Below are 19,369 nucleotides of genomic sequence, written 5' to 3' on the forward strand. Positions count from 1 at the left end.
TTACAAAAATTTTGGATGTAGATAAATGTAAGGACAAAATTTCTAAAATAGGATTATTAAAACAACAATATAGAATGTCTTAATGCCAAGCTAATGTGACATATGTAAGTTCCTGTGGATATGATTGGTGTATTTTCTAAAAATAATTAGACTAAGTTTTTTTAGTTTAGTGAGAGCTTTATATTAACTAAGCACCAATTAGGCATTGCATCCATTGCATGTCAGCTCACCTTATTTATATTGATCAGCTGAATGACTAACTTCTGGTGATAACATCGTGTGCAATTCTGTACTTGGTTTTCAGCACAGATGTTACCAGTTTATTTTATTTTTTTGTCGTGTGAGCTTGATTTTAAGCCATCATTGTATATTAAGTTCTATATTATTGTATTTTATAAATTCCTTTTTTTAATAAATAATTTTTATTAAGTTTTCCATTTTAACAATCCAATCAGATCACATTAAGTATTCCAAATTATACAAATACATATCAAATAATCCAAATATTCTGCTGAATTATAAATTTTTTGTTGGGACTTACCATGCTTCAAGTTCGGGTGGGGCTCTGATCATTTCATATCTCTACTGCCGTATTTTAGAAATTCCATCCATGTTTTATGTGTGTCCACACTTGTAAGGTGAAAGCTGAATTTTATTTTGCACACATTTTAGTAGCAATTCATATATATGTATTTGCTCCTAGCCAATTTTGTGCCTTAAGTTTACTGTGTGTTGCCAGCTAGTCTTGCCTTGTGCTGTTCTCTCCCCCCCCCACCCCTGTTTTTGAGCAAAATAAGTTTCTAAGAGTGAGCAGAATGAGTTCTATACCTGGGGAGTCCCTTCAAAACACAAGACTTTAAATCAGGACTGATTAAGTGGCTGCCCTTCAGATGTTCATGGACAGCAACTCATTTCACCCTGATCATGGGCCCTGCTGGATGGGGCTGATGGGAGTTGGAGCCCTATAATGCCCCAAGGGCCACAGCTCTTCCATCCCTGTTTCAAAAGCAGACAAACCCCTGTTTTTGCCTTCAGGTTAGCACTGTATGTATGAAGTTTTAAAGCAAATCTAATTATTGCAGGGATCTATCTCATGACTTTATGAATGCTTGCCTTTTCGATACTGCACTGTGTAACCTAGGCAATTGCTCAGAATTAATTTTCAGAGGGTCTGAAGATAGAATCTGGTATATAGCTTCAAAGCCTGATACATAACTTATAATTTATTAACATTTATGTGAAGAAGAAAATTACTTTTTCTCTCAATTTCTCGCTCTCAAGTGTAAGTATGTGTGTGCATATATGTATATGCATAAATATATATATCCCTTGCGACTTTGCTGGTCTTAGAGATTTCAACCAGGGAATGAGACAAAAATCTGTATCTATTAATAAATCAATCTAGAACAGATTTGTTATCCTCATCTTTTCAGGAAAATATATGTGTTTCAGTTTAAGTGCATGTGACTCAGAGTTGATTCTCTGGGGTGTGGTTTTTTTCTTACTTCTGCTCAAAAAAATAAGCAGGAAGTTAATTTATAACCATCATCATCACCACAGGTACAAATATGCAGAATCCTAACATTTGATGATGATTATGATAAGGCTGTGCTTGAACAATTGTTCCCCCTCTTATCAAAAACAGTACACAGACTGTATGGCAAATGCATCCTGTTTATGATTGGCTATTGTGGCCAGGGGTGGAGGAACGGGGGTGCGGGCCACCCCGGGTGTCACCACTGAGGGGGGTGACAAAATGCCGGGCGGCGCTCACCGCGGGGCCTGCAGCACACTCAAGCCACACGTCTTTCCTGGGAAAGACGCAGTGGCTTGGGTGTGCAGGCTCCACGCTGCCCAAACGGTCCGCCCACTGCCTCCACCCCCAGCTGTAGGGCGGCTGAGTGGGAAGAGGCAGGCAGACTCTGGAGGCCCATGGTGCGTCCCACCCCTATGGGAAGCTCACCCCACCCCTGGATGCAGCGCCCCAGGCGCCCAAGCGGCTTCCTCCGCCGCTGCTTGTGCCACTAGACAACCATTGTGGCACCTGAGTTCTGACGCTAGACACAAGACAAGGACTTCAAGATTTGGTTTGGACATCAATTCAGTGCTTTGAAAAACAACCCATCTCAGTCAGGAACACGCTGTAGGGCAGCTGATTTGCCTTAGGGTCTGCCCAAGTTTGCTTTGCTTCCCTTTTGACAAAAGTGGATGAAATCTGCAGGTATGCTACCCTTCTGGAATAGATAAAGCCTGCCAAATTACAGGCAAATAGTGTGTGTGTGTGTGTGTGTGTGTGTGTGTGTGTGTGCAGGGCATCTTCTAAAGTTCAAATTTCTTCCTTTTCCTAAAGGGGAATTTTTAGAACTTATTTTGGGGTGGAATTGGATGACATTTACAGGCCAGATTGAATTCTGTCAAATTTCAGAATGATAGCTGCAATGGTTTACCCACAAGGGCAACCTTCACAGTTTTAGGGTGTTTTCCTAGTGCTTGTGGGCAATTAGTCTAAAAATTGAAGACTTGAGATATGTGTCCTGGGGCAATAAGCCTGCCAAACTGTAGAGAAATAGTTCCAAAGGCTATCATTACCTTTAAAGTTGGTTGAATAAAAGAATTAAAGGGATTTGCTTTCTGGGTAAACCCATAACTTGTCAGCTCTCACTTTGCCCTTTCCCTGTACTGATGTGTAATGTCCTTTCCCCCATCACCCCACTCTGGTGTTTTCCTTATATAATAAGATTAGAGACTCCCAGTTCACTTTTAGCAGACACTTTGCAGCAGTTTTTTTGAAGTTTGGATTGCTGAGGCACCACAAGGTGCTCCAGGAGTCCCTGCGTTGAACTCATACAGGTTTTGCTTTGTCTCTGAGAAGTCCAGTGTCCTTCTGAGGCAGTCCACTATGGCTTGAGTCTAGATTTGTGCAATCCCAGACAAAACGGGTTTAATAAACCAGCTCAATTGCAGATTGAAGTTTGGAAAGATTGCTTGTTTCAACGATCCATAGTCAAGATTAACCATAGTTTAGGGTCTGGAAGTAAAGCTAAGCTGCAGTTCATTGAAAAGGAAGTCAATGCTTCTGATCTATTCAGTATAACTGTGCCAGAGGAGTTAGGGAAGGGGAGAAGCAGCATGAAAATAAGGCTCAGGCATTAACACTAAATCTCATCACAATTACAACATGTCCTTGCTTCCCAAACTTATTTCAATGATGCTTGTTGGCATCACAGATTCATTAAGCATATATTCAGAGAGATTTATTGCTAGACATCTTTTGCCATGAACAACTGCTGCATAGGATAATCTCTTTATGGCCAGCATGCTTTAGGAGCATTCTGCCAAAGTTTAATGTTAATGCTGCGGCTCTTACAATATCCGTTATCATGCTATACTGTACTGATGCAGAAGTCAAATTTTGTTATCACTCTGATCAGCAGTGGCAAGGAGATGGTTCTGTACTTGCATTTTAAGTGGCAAAATGGCTGAAATCATTACTCATGTTCACTGCGCTGCTGGAGAGGCTACATGACAAAGAATTCTAATAACTTGGGGTTCCTGCAGCTTTTAAATTCAGAATTTTAATTTGAGGCTAATGAGGGAGAGTCTGTTTGTCCAGAAGGGTTTGTAGATCTAAAGATGTTACTGTAAATCCATACTTAATTTCAGCCTTCCATTTAATTTAATTTGTGAAGCAACACAAAAAATAAACCCAGCCCAATCTGTGGATTTATCACTAGCAATTTAGGCATAGTTTTATCTATTTCTTGATGACTGCATTGATCCCCAATAGTTAGCATTTCAAATGGTCTGGAATTTTTATATGAATTGTTCTTATAATATCTGGTAAAAAGTGTGCACGTTAATATATTTGTAAGATTAATATATAGGACTACCGAATCTGTTCAGAAAACAGTTTGAATAATAATATTTATGCATGTGGAAAGCTAAAAACAACCAAATATTTTTCCTAGAACAGGCATAGGCAAACTCAGCCCTCCAGTTGTTTTGGGACTACAACTCCCATCATCCCTAGCTAACAGAACCAGTGGTCAGGGATGATGGGAGTTGTAGTCCCAAAACATCTGGAGGGCCCAGTTTGCCTATGCCTGCCCTAGAACATTGGATGTGTGGGATAACTAGCCTCATACAACCAGTATGCTTAAGTCTAATTAATGCATGAAGGGAATGTGCGAAAGGGTTAATGCCATTGAGTGAATTGCCCTGCCAGGCTTAGCTCACCTTGGGAGGGAACTAGGTAATCAAGCCTATTGTTCCCCCAGTCTACCTAATAAGCTTAGCATATAAAGAGGTCTGAGCTGGTTTTTCCAAGTTCAGACCACATGGTTCTAACAAGCCTCCCTTGAAATCTTATACCAATAATTTAGGAACTTTCACCACTGTAACTAAGCCTAGTAACTAAGCCTGTGTTTTCTGAATGCTGTATGGAAAAGCACATGAACCCAACCTTTGGAGAGTTTGCAAGTACACCATTTTAAACTAACAAAATGTGTGGTCTTTTGCTATGCTGTTTGAAGAGGGGAGTATTTTGGAACTCAGGTTTGAGCAGCTTCTATTTCCGCACTTTACTGCATATTGTGATTTTAAATCTCTGCTGGGGTTCTCTCTACACAGAGTACTTGCCCCAAACTTGGAGCCATGCATCCAGGAATTCTCTTTTTATATCTGTTTTTTTTCCTTGTCACCAACAGGATGTAGAAACAGCACAAACAGTACAAGCAATGAGACACAACCATTGATTTTGGGGCAGCAGCATTATTAGGTAATTGACTGGTTATTTTGTTATTGATTAGTTCTTAATTTTGTTATTGGTTTTTTTAAAAAAAAATTTAAATGAAAAATGACCTCTTCTTTGCTGTTAGTAAGTGCATTTTTCTAACTACATTTTCTACATGACAAATTCTTACAGACATACATTTAGAAATGCAATTAATAGTATATCCTGGGTGTAATTTGAAATTGTTAAACAAGCTAAACTAAGAGTTGTGGTGGAGAAAAAGACACACCAGGTAAAATTACCTTCTCCATACAACTCCTAAAAATACAAGGACTCTTTCAGGGTCTTGCCTTGAAAACCTAAAGGTTCCATGAGGCATTTAAGAGGGGAGATAAATTTTACAAACCTATTTTGAACCAATAAGCAAAATCCACCAGGAAGCTAGGAAGGCAAGGCTAGGATGGACCAGAATAACAGTAGTAAGGCTATATCTATGGGACAAGAGAAACAAGTATCATAATTAAGGTGGCAACATCAGGTTTTACTTAGCCTGTTTCCTTTCCACCCAGTTTTGCTGCTGTGGTAGACTAGCAAAGGGAGTCCTAACCCAAGCCAAGGACTTACCTCCTTTTCTGGACACAGCTCACAGACACGCCATCAATAGTAGCCATGCTGCTGAATTTTATGCATGTTCCATCAGACGTCAAGCCAACTGAATTCATTGTAGACTTGCTTAAATTGAGGTGGATAGACTTGTAACCTTGGAATGTTAGTGTACACTGTAATGTATGGTGGAATGTAACTAGTGACTATTTTAATACAGTGGTACCTCAGGTTACATACGCTTCAGGTTACAGACTCCTCTAACCCAGAAATAGTGCTTCAGGTTAAGAATTTTGCTTCAGGATGAGAACAGAAATCGTGCTCCAGCGGCGGCAGCGGTAGGCCCCATTAGCTAAAGTGGTGCTTCAGGTTAAGAACAGTTTCAGGTTAAGTATGGACCTCTGGAACAAATTAAGTACTTAACCTGAGGTACCACTGTACATTGGTATCCACCAACAAAGGATTTTTAATTGTACAGTGCTTTTCTAAATGGAGAAATAGGAAACAGAAACTTACTGAATCAGAGGAGTGACATGGCTGAGCATCAATGCCATTAAGACAATGTTTGTCTCCTCTTCCATTTGTCTTCTAACATTTCGTCTCCCTAGTTTTCACTCCTGATTCTTGCTGTCTTTCAGCAGTGGGTGCACAGCATGTTCTTTCTGTTCTTTAGTTATCTTGCCGATGTCCTCTATTCTACTCATGTAAAATGACTTACCGTATTTTTCGCCCCATAGGACGCACCGCCCCATAGGACGCACCTAATTTTTTTGGGGGGGAAATAAAGAAAAAAAAATTTTCCCTCCCCAGGCACGGGGCAGGCGCGGGGGAAGCCCGAGCTTCCCCCAACCCCAGCCCCCAGAGCAGCCTGCTATCCGCAAGCCTAGGGAACCGAGCCGGTCTCCCCAGGCTTGTGGAGAGGTGCGCGAAGCCCGGGCGCGCTCTTCAGCGCGCACCAGGCTTCGGAATGCAGGCAGCTCTGCGCTACTCTCCGGAGCCCCGCGCGGCTTCGCACCGGGATCGGGAGGGTGGCGCGGAGCTGCAGGAAGCCTGGGAAAGCCTGCATTCGCCCCATAGGACGCACACACATTTCCCCTTCATTTTTGGAGGGGAAAAAGTGCGTCCTATAGAGCTAAAAATACGAAGTTTTCAGCTATCTTTCTTTCAAACAAAATCTATTTTCTATCCTATTCCTAGTCAACTTGTCTTCTGTCTTTTAAATGGTTGATATTCCATCTCTTAGCTTCTTTTCACTGTACTGGGATATCTGCATTGGTCTAAGTTATGGGACTGGATATGGTGAAAACTGCACATTTGATAGCTACAGTATATGCACATAGCAAAACTCAGCTTCATGCTGCTCTACGAGTGACAACCAACAAGCCCCATTTGAAGGTCATGTGGAGGCTGTGCAGTCTGAATGAAGATTTGTTCAGAGGGGAGGGGGGAGGGCAAGGTGCCTGCATTTTCCAATAGCACCCCTTGTGTTGCCTGTTGTAATCCGTGTGTTGGTTTTTTCCAATTGCTCAAAAAGTTAATGCATCAGAGCAGACTTACAAAAACACAGCTATACAAAATTCCTTTTTTGAGAAGTGGTTTCCTTTCATTTCTCACATCAGTGAAGGTCTCTTGGGAGTTTTATCCTCCATCATCTCAATTATTATTTTGAAAAGACACTTGTCTTATAAAGCAAATTATAACATAATTACTGTAAGTAAGTCTTTGGGGCTATTATTTCATTCCTACAGTATTTGTTATAGACTTATTTATTCATGTTTGTTTTTGTTATTTATTTTGTCATGTTGCAATGCATGTACTTGTACGTCAGTGATTTTTTTAAAAAAATGTCCTTTGAAAAGCCTTGCTTCTTCTTTCTGTTCTGTATTTTCTCTCCTATAGGCAATGACACAGCTCATCACTTATACTGACCCCCTGTGGATTTCTGTGTCACTTTCAAACTAGTCTCCGTCTGTTCCAGACCTCTTTTCTTCACCCCGCTTTTATCCTTTCTTGCTGCTGCCTTGTTGCACATTCAGAAATGGTTATATGCTTGTTTACTCAGAAGGAAATTTATGAGTAATCCTATCCTATTACTCAGAAGGACATTCCACTGTATTCAGTGGGGTTTACACCCTAGTAAGTGTATTTAGGATGCAGTCCTGCTTTTCCTTCTTGAACTGTACTAAAGCTTGTCTATCAAGTTATTCCATTCCTTTTTTAAACACTCCCACAATATCTGTTTTCTTTTTCAAAGTGTTTTCAGGGCCATGACAGATTATTCAGTTTTGCCATGTGCTGTTAATATTGCAGTTGCTTTATCAAACCGTCTAATCTCTCTTTCAGCTTTATCTTCCATGATGTCACTTAATGTATTTACTCAAATTCATTTAGCACAGACTCATTTAATGCAGATTTGTTCATTGCTCCTTAACCAACTTTGAGATGCTTAGTGTAGATTATCAAGGTCAGTGGTTCCCAATTGGTGGTCCATGGACCCCAGGGGGTCTGCATAGCCCACTCGGGGTCCGTGGCACCATTCACATAACTAAAACTACCATAGGGATACCAAAGTTTTCAAAAGTAGGGCATCTGTGGCTTGGCTTTTGAAAAACAGGGGGTCCTCAGTCGTTAGCTAATTGGGAACCAATGATCTAGGTAGCAAAAGAGAGTGAGTGAAGCAGAGGTGTTTCCTTCCCCAAACCCTTTTGGTGTGTGTTTGTATTAAAGTTAGTGAGTAAACAGCAAGAGGGGTAGTAGCTATAGCACATCAATTAAAACAAAAGTGAAAGAGTGAACTCTTGTGTGACCGTTATGCTGCCTGTTTTCACAGGATCCCTTTTGTGTTTTTGTACAGCATGCAGAAGGCTGGAAAATAATTTATTATTAATATAATTATATAATTTACCTGAAATGCCAGTATGCTTGTATAAGGGCAGGCTTTGTGGTCATTAAGTGGCTGGTAGACTTCACATCAAGAATGTGCTCTGGGCTGTCATGATGTGGTTGGTGTATGTAAAGCATGTGTAAAAAACACATATATCCTTGCTTATTCACTTATTCTGTTGTTTTTGTTTTGTCTGCTCTCTGCCTCTTTTTGGAAGCGTCATCTATATGTCCTTGAGCATACGGCATGTACACACATCCATTTCAATTTGATTTACACTTTGGAAGCCATTAATGGACAGGAAAAGGATTGATTGTCCAGGAATGTGACTCTAACCCAATCCAGATGGTCCGATGGGTTAACCACTGAAAGTCCTGAGGGCATTTTTACAAGTGAAGCCGAGAATGCATTTTAGTCTGGAATGTATCACTTCTTCTGCGCATTATTAACGCAGGAGAGAGCCAGTTTTAAATGGAACGCATGTTCTAGCCAAACGAGGCTTTAGATTCAATCACAGAAGCGGAAAATGAAAACAAAACAATTAAACCCATTTGTGAAAGTGCCATGTCACACGCGGTTGTTCGCATCAAGGTAAAAAGTGTGGTTTTAAAAAACAAAATAAAATGAGAGACCAAGGAAAATAGCCCTGGAAGAGGTCAGGAGAGGAAGGTGTGTTGAAAAGCAAAAAAATGAGAGGAATATGAAGGAAGAGCACTTTAGGCTGAGTTCATTCGCCATTAAAACAACCCCAAGCAACTGGTTATTTGGGGGGGGGGGGATAAAAAGGAAGGGGGTGTCTGTGAAGGCAAAGCGCCAGGTCACCCCGAGTGGGCAACATTTGCCTGACAGATTGGCTTCTCCCTCCCTCGGCTCCACTGTAGTGTGTCGGGCTTGCCGGAGGGGGTGCTGGGCGGCTGCCCAATCTGAGCGGTGCTCGTCCGTCTGATTGACAACTGGGTCGGGCCCAGCCGGCACCGGTGCAAGATACGCACAGGCAATTAGACGGAGGCGGGGGCTGTTTTCGCGGGGCTTTTCCCTGCCCTCCCACAGGCGGGGGCGCTCGGGCGTCACGCTCGCAGCTGCCCCTTTACCTCAGGCAGCCCAGGAGAGAAGCCGCGGCAGCCGCCGCCCGCCACCCTTTCTCCCAACGGGTGAGGCAAGAGACGGGGTGGGGGAAAGCGCAGCCCAGGCACATGAATCAGTCTCTCGGCGCGTATCCGGCTTCAGGCAGAGGCGGCGACCATAGCGGGGAAGCGGGAAGGGAGGGGACGCCTGCTCCGACTGCGGCCATGCCGAGAGCAGCAGCAGCGGCGACTCTTCTGTCACCTTGCCGTGGAGGTGTGCGCATTCTTTGGACGGGGAGGGAGAGCGGCTGGAAAGGTTGCGGGAGGGAAAGGAAGGCGGGAAAAGTGACAGCTGGCCGAACAGCGCCTGTGCACGGGAAGGGCAGTTTGGGGGACCCTGCGCGCGCGCGAGAGAGAGAGGTGCTGCCCTGGAGCCCAGAAACCGGGGAGGGGCGCGCGCGCTCTTGCTTGCCTGCCCGGTGGCGGGGAGGGGCAGGTTAAGAGTAGCGCGTAAAAATGCCCCTGGGTGCTGGAGGAAGAGGGACGTGTATATGTGTGTGTGCACAAGGCGGCTCTCTGCGTGTGCTGACTTTCTGGCGCGCGCGCGTGTGTGTGGTCGTGTCGGCACAGGTGAACGCTTCCGAGGCGCCACTGCAGTGCCCTCAGCTGCGTGTGCAGCCGGTAGGAGAGGACACAAAGAGGCGGGACGGCTCTCCGGCGAGGAAGGGAAGGAGGCGCTCCTTGGCCCCCCGCGCACGCGGGAATTATAACGGCGAGCGGGAGGAGGACGATGCAAGCAAGCATCGATATTGTGAGGAAGTGACTGGCCGCGCGACTTCCTTTCAGAGCTTGCTCGCTCTCCTCCCCGCCTTCCAGTTAATGCACAAATAATCACCGCTGCTTTGAAGTCGCTGTTGGTTTAGTAGTGGCGGCGGCGGCGGCAGCAGCAGCTGCCGCCTTTTTTGCAAGGGTGCTGCGCCTCGCGCGCGCGCCCGTGCCTCTAGCTCCTTATGGGGGGGGGGGATCTCTCTTGTCTCCTCCCCTCCCTCCTCCCTCGGGGAGAGCGCCTTTGTTGTTGTGTTTCGGGGAGGACTCCTATCCTTCACCTCTCCGTGCACGCCGCGTTGCGTGTGTGTATGTGTTTGTGTGTGTGTAAGGCGGTGCATCGCCGCCCCACCGGATGCATGCAGTACGTCGTATTTTTTACAAAGTATGTTATTGTTTCGTGCGCCTCATTTGAGAGCTGATTGTCACGTTTCATCCCGCCCCCCTCTTCCCCCCCTCCCTCCTTCTCTCTCTTTCCTCTCCCAGGTGCTGAAAAGCCACGGCTGGCGCTGGCGGAACCGGGGTCTGTGCGATCGCTCCGGCGCTTTGCAACCTTTGCAGTTTGACCGACGGTCGGAGACGGGAGAGTTTTGCAACCCGCCTCTTTAGAGCCTTTGCAGATATCGGGGAGGAGAAAGAAAGAAAGAAAAAGCGGAAGGAGGAGAAGCCCAATCATCATCATCGCCGAGCTGCTGCAGCAGCAGGAGGAGGAGGAGGGAGGAGAAGAGAAGGGTCCTCGATATTGTTGCTCCTCTAGAACTGGCGAGGCTGATGGCGGAGTTTGGCAGCAGAGGGGGTGGCACCAGCAGTGGGGGCATAGCCTCCTCCCCAAGCCCTGCACACGGGAAGGTGGCCTTCAAAGCAGGAGATGGGGAAGGTGGTGGTGGTGGAGGAGGAGGTGGTGGTGGGGTTGCAAGAACCCACTTGGACAGTGCCGGCAACGGGGTCTCCAATGGGGACTGCACTCTGATGGGCACCAGAGAAGAGACAGAGTCTACTCAGTCTGGCAGCCCTGCCACAGAGAGAGGATGTCCCACCCTGCAGCCAGATGGCAAACCTGGTCACCCCAAGAAAACGAGCATCATCAAGGTAAGAGGATGTGCTACCTGGGGTTCTCTGCTATTTGGGGGTGGGAAAGGGGATGATGGAATGGGACATGCACAAATGCCAGGCTCCAGGTGAGCCAACTCAGCCGTGTATGTAGCAGTAAATGTGTCTGCTGACTTGTGCAGGTGAACACACAGCTTTAAAGCAGGGAGAGGACATAACCTGGCCAGTGAATTTTGATTATATGAGTGTGGAGCTTTGGTGCGTGTGTCTGTATAAAGAGGTAAAGTTGGGGGCATGGGGGGGGAGGGAGAACTTGTGCTTCTGAAATGAAAGAAGGAAGGAAGGTACTGCTGTCTAGTTAAGTACAGAATCAGCTTGCCATGCAGAGATTTCAGACTACGCAGGTTTTTGCTGATTCTGTGGGATGCTGGGTGCACCTGTGCAGAGCAATTTTGTACCCTGTTGACAGACGCACAGCAAGTGATGTGAAAACCAAGGATAAATGACGTGGGTGAGGGGGAAGAAAGATGAACGCCCTCCTAAAGGTGACAGCGCATCCATCAAGAGATTGTTTATGGCAGCTTATGCCTATAGTCTTAGCCTTTCTTAATTACTTTCTAGATATTATTGTCACATATCAAACAGGTGCGGGGAGATAAGACAATGCTGGTAGGTGAATCATAGATTCACAAAATGAAGGATTCCTGGCTATAAGTCTTAATAGTTTTAAAGAAAACAGTTGGTTTATTTTTTTAAAAAACATGACAGTAATTTATCTTTGATCGCTACATGGCATAGGATTCATAATAGCTGAATGGCATATAACCCATATTGTTAATTTTAAACACAGATGAGCTGCATTAAAAGTTATATAAAATAATAGAGTTGCAATATGTATGAATACAGCAAGTCCATAGCCAATGATATCTCCTTGTTGAGAATAGGTATTTTCAGTAGCATGTTGTAAAGTGAAATGTTTCTATAATGAATACTCCATTAGCAGCAGATCTCAAGTTGTGCAGCAAGCTGCAGGATCTTGCTTTCAGAATCAAGGGGAGAACAAGGACAGTCAGTGGTAGAGTGCATTTGACAGTCTTGCACCCACCCATCCTGTCAGAGAGAGGTGGTGCAGGTTTGTTAACCACTTGCAGCAGTGTGCCTGTGTGACAAACATCTGCAGCACAGTGGCAAACTTCTGTTGCTTCTTGTTTAGGTATAAATTCAATACCGTATTTATTTAGCCTGCCAAAATATCTTTTGAACCAAGCACAGAGTTAATTTATAACTCTGCAATTGTGTTCCCTGGTAGTCCAAACAACAATATAATTGCTGTATTACTGGAGTTTGTTAAATAGTGGTGTGTGGTTTTTTTTAGTTTCTGTAGCAAGCTTGTGCTTTGAAAGGGTAGGAATAAAAGAAACATTTTTTCAAACTGTAGCTTGCTTTAAAGCTAGGATTGGGATTCAGAATTTGGTAACTTGAAAGTGGACTTTGCCTTCCACACATCTATGACTTATGTGGTTCATCTGTCTAACTATGGGTTAAAACTGTAGATTTGTTTCCTAACTTTTTTCTTTTTATGATAAAGTGGTATATAAGTATTTTTAAAAATAAAGTTAGTTGCTTTCCTCACTATCTATTTCGTATTATTACTCGCATTAGTGGTTCAGCATGGGGTGAACTCCAAATATTACTTATTAACATGCCTTGGTTGATAATTATTTTGCATTGGAGTGTCAGCCATATTTACAGCCACGTCTGATGTGTGTTTACTTGGAAGCAAGTCCTTGGTAGTTCAATGGGAACAGGAATTTTAAACAAACTAAGGTTTGGAATTTATTCAGAATTTGTTTATTGTTCAAGGTCACCTTCATACATATGCAAAAAAATTAAAAGCCCTAGATGTGCAATTTTAAACATGCTATTGATTATGGATATCCATATTGAAGTTTATGCAAATACTTGCCTATAGACATGCAGCATAAGCAAATAATATGAGTTTCTTGCGTCAGCTGTTACTTTCCATTTAGTTGAACACAATATTCTATAGTTGGCATTCTTTTTGAAGTATGTGGCTGCCAATACAAGAGTTTGGCAAGACACTTGTGTAAGTTAGTGGCACTAAAATAACTGCTTCCTACAGTATAATTTTAACATCATAAACGCAGATTCCTATTTATTGAAACTAATCTTTGTTTAATGGTGCTTCTACCTGCCAAGTACATCTGCAGCTCCTGAGTTATATACTAAAAACTGATGTAGAAATGTAAGCGCAAATATGATAATAAATGCCTGCTTATGCAAATAATATACTGTTGTTTAAGCAGTGCCCACCATACTGGCATTCTGAACCTCTTCCCCCAGTGTAGTTTATTACATTTCTATGAACAGTGGCTAGGCTTGTTGAGAGCTGGAGTAAACAATTTTAATCTTATGAAAAGTATGGGCCTGCAAAAAGCTACAGTGCTCTGCTTTGGTAGCAGGCTTTAGGATTTGGCTGTAGTGTTCCAGTTCCAGCAGAAGTTGCTGTTTTATCCATTGTGGAACCTGACCCTTGGTTTGTTGCTAGGCTTGGCTGCGTATGTAAAATCATAAGAACTGTCACCACTTTTTAGGGACCCTGTGCTGTTCTCGGGATTTGTAGTAAGAGGATTTCTGCGTTCAAAGGGCTGGCTTGTGTGCTACTTCTCTGTGGTAGACCGCTTCTGTGTTGCAATTTTTCATGCCCCATCTGTAACCCTTAGAGTTGTTTTACCACGTGGGCACTCCTGATTGCAACAAGAGTTTTCAGTGCAGCACTTTATGAAACTAAATGGCAAATGGAACCTCATTTTGTCCTTCTTAGAATAGTGCTTTATCTGTGGTGGTGTGCATCTGGATGAAGCTAACACAACCATTTAGGAGTGGGATGTTGCACAACGAGCTTCAACTCTCTGTTGTTCTGTATATTGAAGTTTTATGCATATGTTACTGATAGTAACGATGTTATACAATATAGTTTGTTTATTTAATTGGGAGTCCCTACTTTTGCTGTATACAAGTACTCTGCTTACATTTACATTATCACTTTTTAAAAGCTGGACAGTGAGTCTGGCTTGATGAATGCTTCGAACTGGAAAGTCTCTTGCTTTCTTAACCTGTTACTGGCTTAGCCCTCCCTTCCTCCCACTTCCAGATGATTTTGGCATGTAGGACAGCTTGCCTGCATAGCCTGCTGGATTGGGCAAGCACCACTTCTGCACAGAGATCCTGTGCATAGCAAACAATATTTCTAGCTCTCCAAGCATTTTGGAAAAGCAGCAGCAAGAGTATTTTCTCTGTTCATGCTTTTTCCTTCCCCCTACTTTAAGTTAGGGTATGTTCTCAATTTCTGCTGGAGATAAATGCCACAAAAGGCAATGCATTAGTAACATTTATAATGCAGTAACCTATTAAAGCTTCACTTTCTCATTGTAACACAGTTCCTGCATGTTTTCATTCGGAGTAGTTTTTAAAACAAGCAGTTAGGAAGGAGATGTCTTTGCCTTAAAAAATATAACAAAAATATTTGTTATATCCTTCCCCTTCTTCCAAGTTGTTTGAGGTAGCAGATGTGGTTCTCCTCTCTTTTTCCCCATGCAGCAACAATCGTGTAAGAAAGGTTAGGCTGAAAGGTAGTGACTCTTTCAAGGTAACTCAGTGAGCTTCATCGGGTGAGTTGGGATTCAGAGCAGGGTCTCCCCCAACCTTAGTCTGAAACTCTTAGCAACTGTACTGCATTGGCATTCTTGTTTTTACTCCAACCACGGAGTTAGAAATCATAGTTGAATTGACATTTTGATTGACTAACAGCACATCTCAATGTACATACCATTTACATGTGAGAATCATAGAAGTATAGAGTTGGAAGGGATCCCGAGGGTCATCTAGTCCAACCCCCTGCACTGCAGGGATCCTAACTAGATCATACATGACAGATGGCCATCCAACCTCTGCTTAAAAACCTCCAGTGATGGCGTGTCCACTACCACCTCTCATGGGAGTCTGCTCCACTGTTGGACAGTTAAAATAGAATTTGGTTATCCCAAAGGAACAATACTAAGGACACTGAAAGTAGAAACTTCTGAAATGGAATAATGACATCTTTTTCACAGATTATTTCATCATATCTCATATGTATGTATGTATGTTATGACTATAAAGCAGGAATAGGTTACCTGCCAGATGATGTTGGACTACCAGATTCCTACATCTTTGACCATTGGGCATGTTCACTAGGCCTGTTGAAAGCTGGAGTAAGCAACACCTGTAGGGGCACAGGTACCTCATCCCTGCTGTAAGGTAACGTGTTAGGATTGCTTTCCCCCTTTTGTTATATGTACAGTACTAGGACAGATAGACAAATTAGAAGTACCATTTTCTTTCTTTTCTTTCTTTATCCTAAAAGAACCCATGATAGTAGCTTCTATGGCCCAAGGCGTAATGAACAGAGCACTCCAGAACTTGGGCTCCTATTTCCATATTGATCTGGGAATGGAGGTGGGGAGAAAGGAAAATGCCCGGAAGAAAATGACCAGCAGTTTTTATTGCTAACACTCCACACTCAGCCCTAAATGCTTATAATCACTAGAACAACTTCACCAGCTGTTTGATATATAAAGAAAGTGCAAATAATTTATTGCAATGTGTCAAACTGGCTTTGTTGTGGCACTATGTTACAACAAAACCAGGAGTTGAATGACTCCACATAGTCTTCATTTGTTTTAAGAGGAATTGTTTAGTCTGTGCAAAAATATATAATGCTATCACAAAGGACAGGAATTCATCAAGTTGGTTGTCAGCCTCTGTTTAGACTGGACCTAGCCCTCCAGTAGGTCTTGCTGTTGTTACTTGGAGTCCTTTTTTGTTTATACAACAGCCACCTAAACCTCAGGAAACAGAAAAAATGTTTCCAAAAGTACATACTTTTCAAAGTAGTAAAAAAGAAAAGAAAAGAACACACCAAAAAACCAAACCCAGATATAAAGCAAATATAGAGCATTTTATGTTAGCTTTGGTCTCAGGTTCAGAAACAAGTTTAATACTGTAAAATTTAAATGTATATATGACATAAAATATTTCATTGCTGAAATACAACTTCAGACCAGTAAACGATATTTACCGATACTTGTGATGCATTTTATAGGTGTTTAGCAAGAATGTAAGGCAAAGGATTAGATCTGGTTAAAAAACTCAGTTGAAATTTTAAGGTTGCAATCCTGTACATGTTTAATCTTGGAGTAAGTCCCATGGAAGTCTGTGGATCTAACTTTTGCATCCAAGATTTCCTAAAGCTTTTTTCAGATGATAACAAATAAAATGACCAGGTAGGTTTATTAGTGTGTTGGTACTAATTCGGATATAGTGGAAGCCAATGTACAAGGAGGTGAGTCCTATCGTCTTATGAAAGGAATATTTCAATAGGTCTTACAATGCTTTTCTTAAAATGGCTGATGTCAGGGAACTGCCATCGGAAGGAAGGGAAGTGAAAGGGCTCACACAGGTTGGGAGAGACTCAGCAGCTGAAGAGGGAACCAGTAGGGGGAGAGGAGCTGGGCTGAGGGAAAGGGAGCTGGAGGGATGGCTCAGAGACACTTCCAGCGAAAACAGTGGGGAGGTTTCAGGACCTCCTGTAGGGACACCCACTCCTCGCCGGAAACTGTCACGCAGAGAGTCCAGAAGACGTGTTTCCGTTAAGGAGCTTTTATGTTGGAAGCGATTCCGAAAGCAACCACTGTCGGAATCTGCCAGCGACTGACGGAGCCATGTTTAAGGGGCTCCGTTACAGACAGAGGTTTGCAAACTTGACCAAACTCTGAGGGACTAGGATTTTACACACAAGCAGCTCATCGTCCCATCACAGCATTCCGACAGTCTTCGTGAGCAGCTTGTGCAGGAGAAGGCATCATGAGCAACCCAGCCGGAACCGGAGAAGCAGGAGCTGGAGCGGGTCCAAGCCTGGAAGAAAGGTACCGGGTGTTGGAGGTCCAGCTAGCGCTGCAGACGGCGAGGCTTGAGGAGAGGAGGGCTCAGGATGCAGACAAAAAGGGGAAAGACACCCAGCTCGTCAGAAAGGTACCAGGATTGGTGCAGAAGTTTGGGGGGGAGCCCAAAGACTATCATGGCTTTCGGACAGAGATGCAATATGCCCTCAATCTGCAGTTTGATGAATTCCCTGACGAGGAATCAAGAGTGGCTTTCGTGATTGGGCATCTTGAAAAGGGGGCGAGAGACTGGGTTAGACCCCTGATGGCAGCGAATAGTGACGTCCTAAAGGACACGATGAAGTTCTTTCGCGCCATGGATCTGATGTTTTCCAGCGATATTGAACAGGGAGTGGTCCGCAGACAGTTAATGGCTTGCAAACAGGGGAGCCGATCTGTCCGTGAGTACTGGACTGAATTCACCATGTTGATCCATAAATTGGGGTGGGATCTATCGGCGGAACCCATTCAAATGCTTTTTGAAGAAGGGCTTTCTTCGGCTGTGAAAGACGAACTTTCCCGGGCGCCCAGGGCGGAGTCTATGGACCAGCTGACCAAATCAGCGCTGACCATAGGAGCGCGCCAGGAGGCGAGAGCATTGGAGAGGCGGGAAGGGAAGGGGGAACGTTGGAAGGAGTTCCGCATTCCAGACATTCCAGAGCCAACTTTCCCGCCGGCAGAGCCGATGGAAATCGGAACAGCGCGCGCGCGCGCAGTTTCAAAGCCCAGTGAGGGGGGAAAGAAGGAGGGAAAAGGCGCCCGGAAATGCTATCTCTGCCAACAGCCAGGTCACTTTGCCAGAGTCTGCCCCCAGAGGAAGGAATGGCAAGGGATGGTAGGAGCTGTGGAGGGAAGAGAGGAAGAAATACCGAAGCAAGTAAAAGCCAACGCCTGGCTGCCACCGTCGGGGCACAGCAGTCAGGCCAAAGAGCAGTGAAAGTGCCCACGCCAGAACCTCCTAAACCCGCCCTAGTGATAGAAGTGGCGCTAGAGCTGCCAAACGGACACCCTCTAAAGATAAAGGCGCTGTTGGACTCAGGCAGCTCCTGCAATTTCATGAGCAAAGAGTTTGCAGCTGAACACCAGATACAGACGATCCCTTTAAGCAACCCCCTGCAGGTGACCACGATCGATGGCAGGGAGCTGTTGGGAGGAGAAGTCAGCTTGCAGACCGTCCCAATGATAATGAAGGTGGCAAGGCACACCGAACTGATAGCGTTTAATGTGGCCACCTTGGGAGGAGCTCCCATTATATTGGGGATGAGCTGGCTAGCGTTACATGATCCGCTGGTGGGCTGGCATCAGAGAGTGGTTTCTTTTGGTTCAGCACATTGCTTAGAACACTGCAAAGAGGGAAAGGGTTTGGCAGGGGCCCAAGCCACCCTAGCAGGGACTGAAGTAACGGAGAACGTGAAGGTACCACGACAATACGCAGATCTCCGCGACGTCTTCAGCGAAAGGGAAGCTGACCAATTACCCCCGCATAGACCCTTTGACTGTCAAATCAATTTACTCCCTGGGGCACAGCTCCCTGTAGGCAAGCTGTACGCCATGTCAGACAGAGAGATGCAGGAGCTAAGAGAGTTCATTGACAAGAACCTGAAGAGAGGGTTCATCAGAGAGTCCAGGGCGGTGGGGGGCAGCCCAGTGTTTTTTGTGGATAAAAAAAACACGAACAAGCCGAGGCTTGTGTGTGACTTCAGGGCCTTAAATGCAGTGTCAGAACCAGTGGCTTTCCCTATGCCCAGGATTGACGACATTTTGACAAGGGTCAGGAAGGGAAAGATTTTTACTAAACTGGACCTAAGGGGGGCGTACAACCTGATACGAATAAGGAAGGGGGATGAATGGAAAACCACCATGTTCACCCCTTTGGGGGCATTTGAATATTTAGTTATGCCCTTCGGCCTACAAGGAGGCTCCGCGTGCTTTCAATCGTTTATGAACCACGTCCTGGGGCCTTTGCTTTACAAGAATTGTGTGGCCTTCTTAGACGACGTGTTGGTGTATTCTGAGAATGAGGAGCAGCATGTGAGAGACGTCAGAGAAGTGTTGAGCAGGCTGCAAGCCAACCAGCTGTGGGTGAAACTGGAGAAGTGTCAGTTTCATACCAAGGAGGTGGAATTCCTGGGGTATCGCCTGTCAGACAAGGGATTGGCCATGGATCCCGGCAAGGTCCAGGCGGTGCTGGAATGGAAAACACCCAAAA

General features: G+C 44.4%; 1 protein-coding gene across 10 annotated transcripts in view; it reads left to right on the top strand.

Annotated features, from left to right (window-relative positions):
- Positions 1-19,369, top strand: part of PLCL2 (phospholipase C like 2) — a 147,890-nt gene that overhangs the window by 53,889 nt on the left and 74,632 nt on the right. For 7 of the 10 annotated variants that reach the window (XM_080974597.1, XM_080974598.1, XM_080974599.1 and 4 more), the window contains 2 exons: positions 4,707-4,777; positions 10,595-11,197. In XM_080974597.1, the coding sequence (XP_080830723.1) occupies positions 10,880-11,197 (318 nt within the window). In that variant the 5' untranslated portion in view covers positions 4,707-4,777; positions 10,595-10,879. Of the gene's footprint in view, positions 1-4,706; positions 4,778-9,204; positions 9,371-9,412; positions 9,558-10,307; positions 10,473-10,594; positions 11,198-19,369 lie in introns of those variants that run through there. The other 3 variants (XM_080974602.1, XM_080974603.1, XM_080974604.1) reach the window with 3 other exon arrangements.

Source organism: Podarcis pityusensis, assembly GCF_964106645.2.
Source record: "Podarcis pityusensis genome assembly, chromosome: 12".
Classification (NCBI taxonomy): Eukaryota; Metazoa; Chordata; class Lepidosauria; order Squamata; family Lacertidae; genus Podarcis; species Podarcis pityusensis.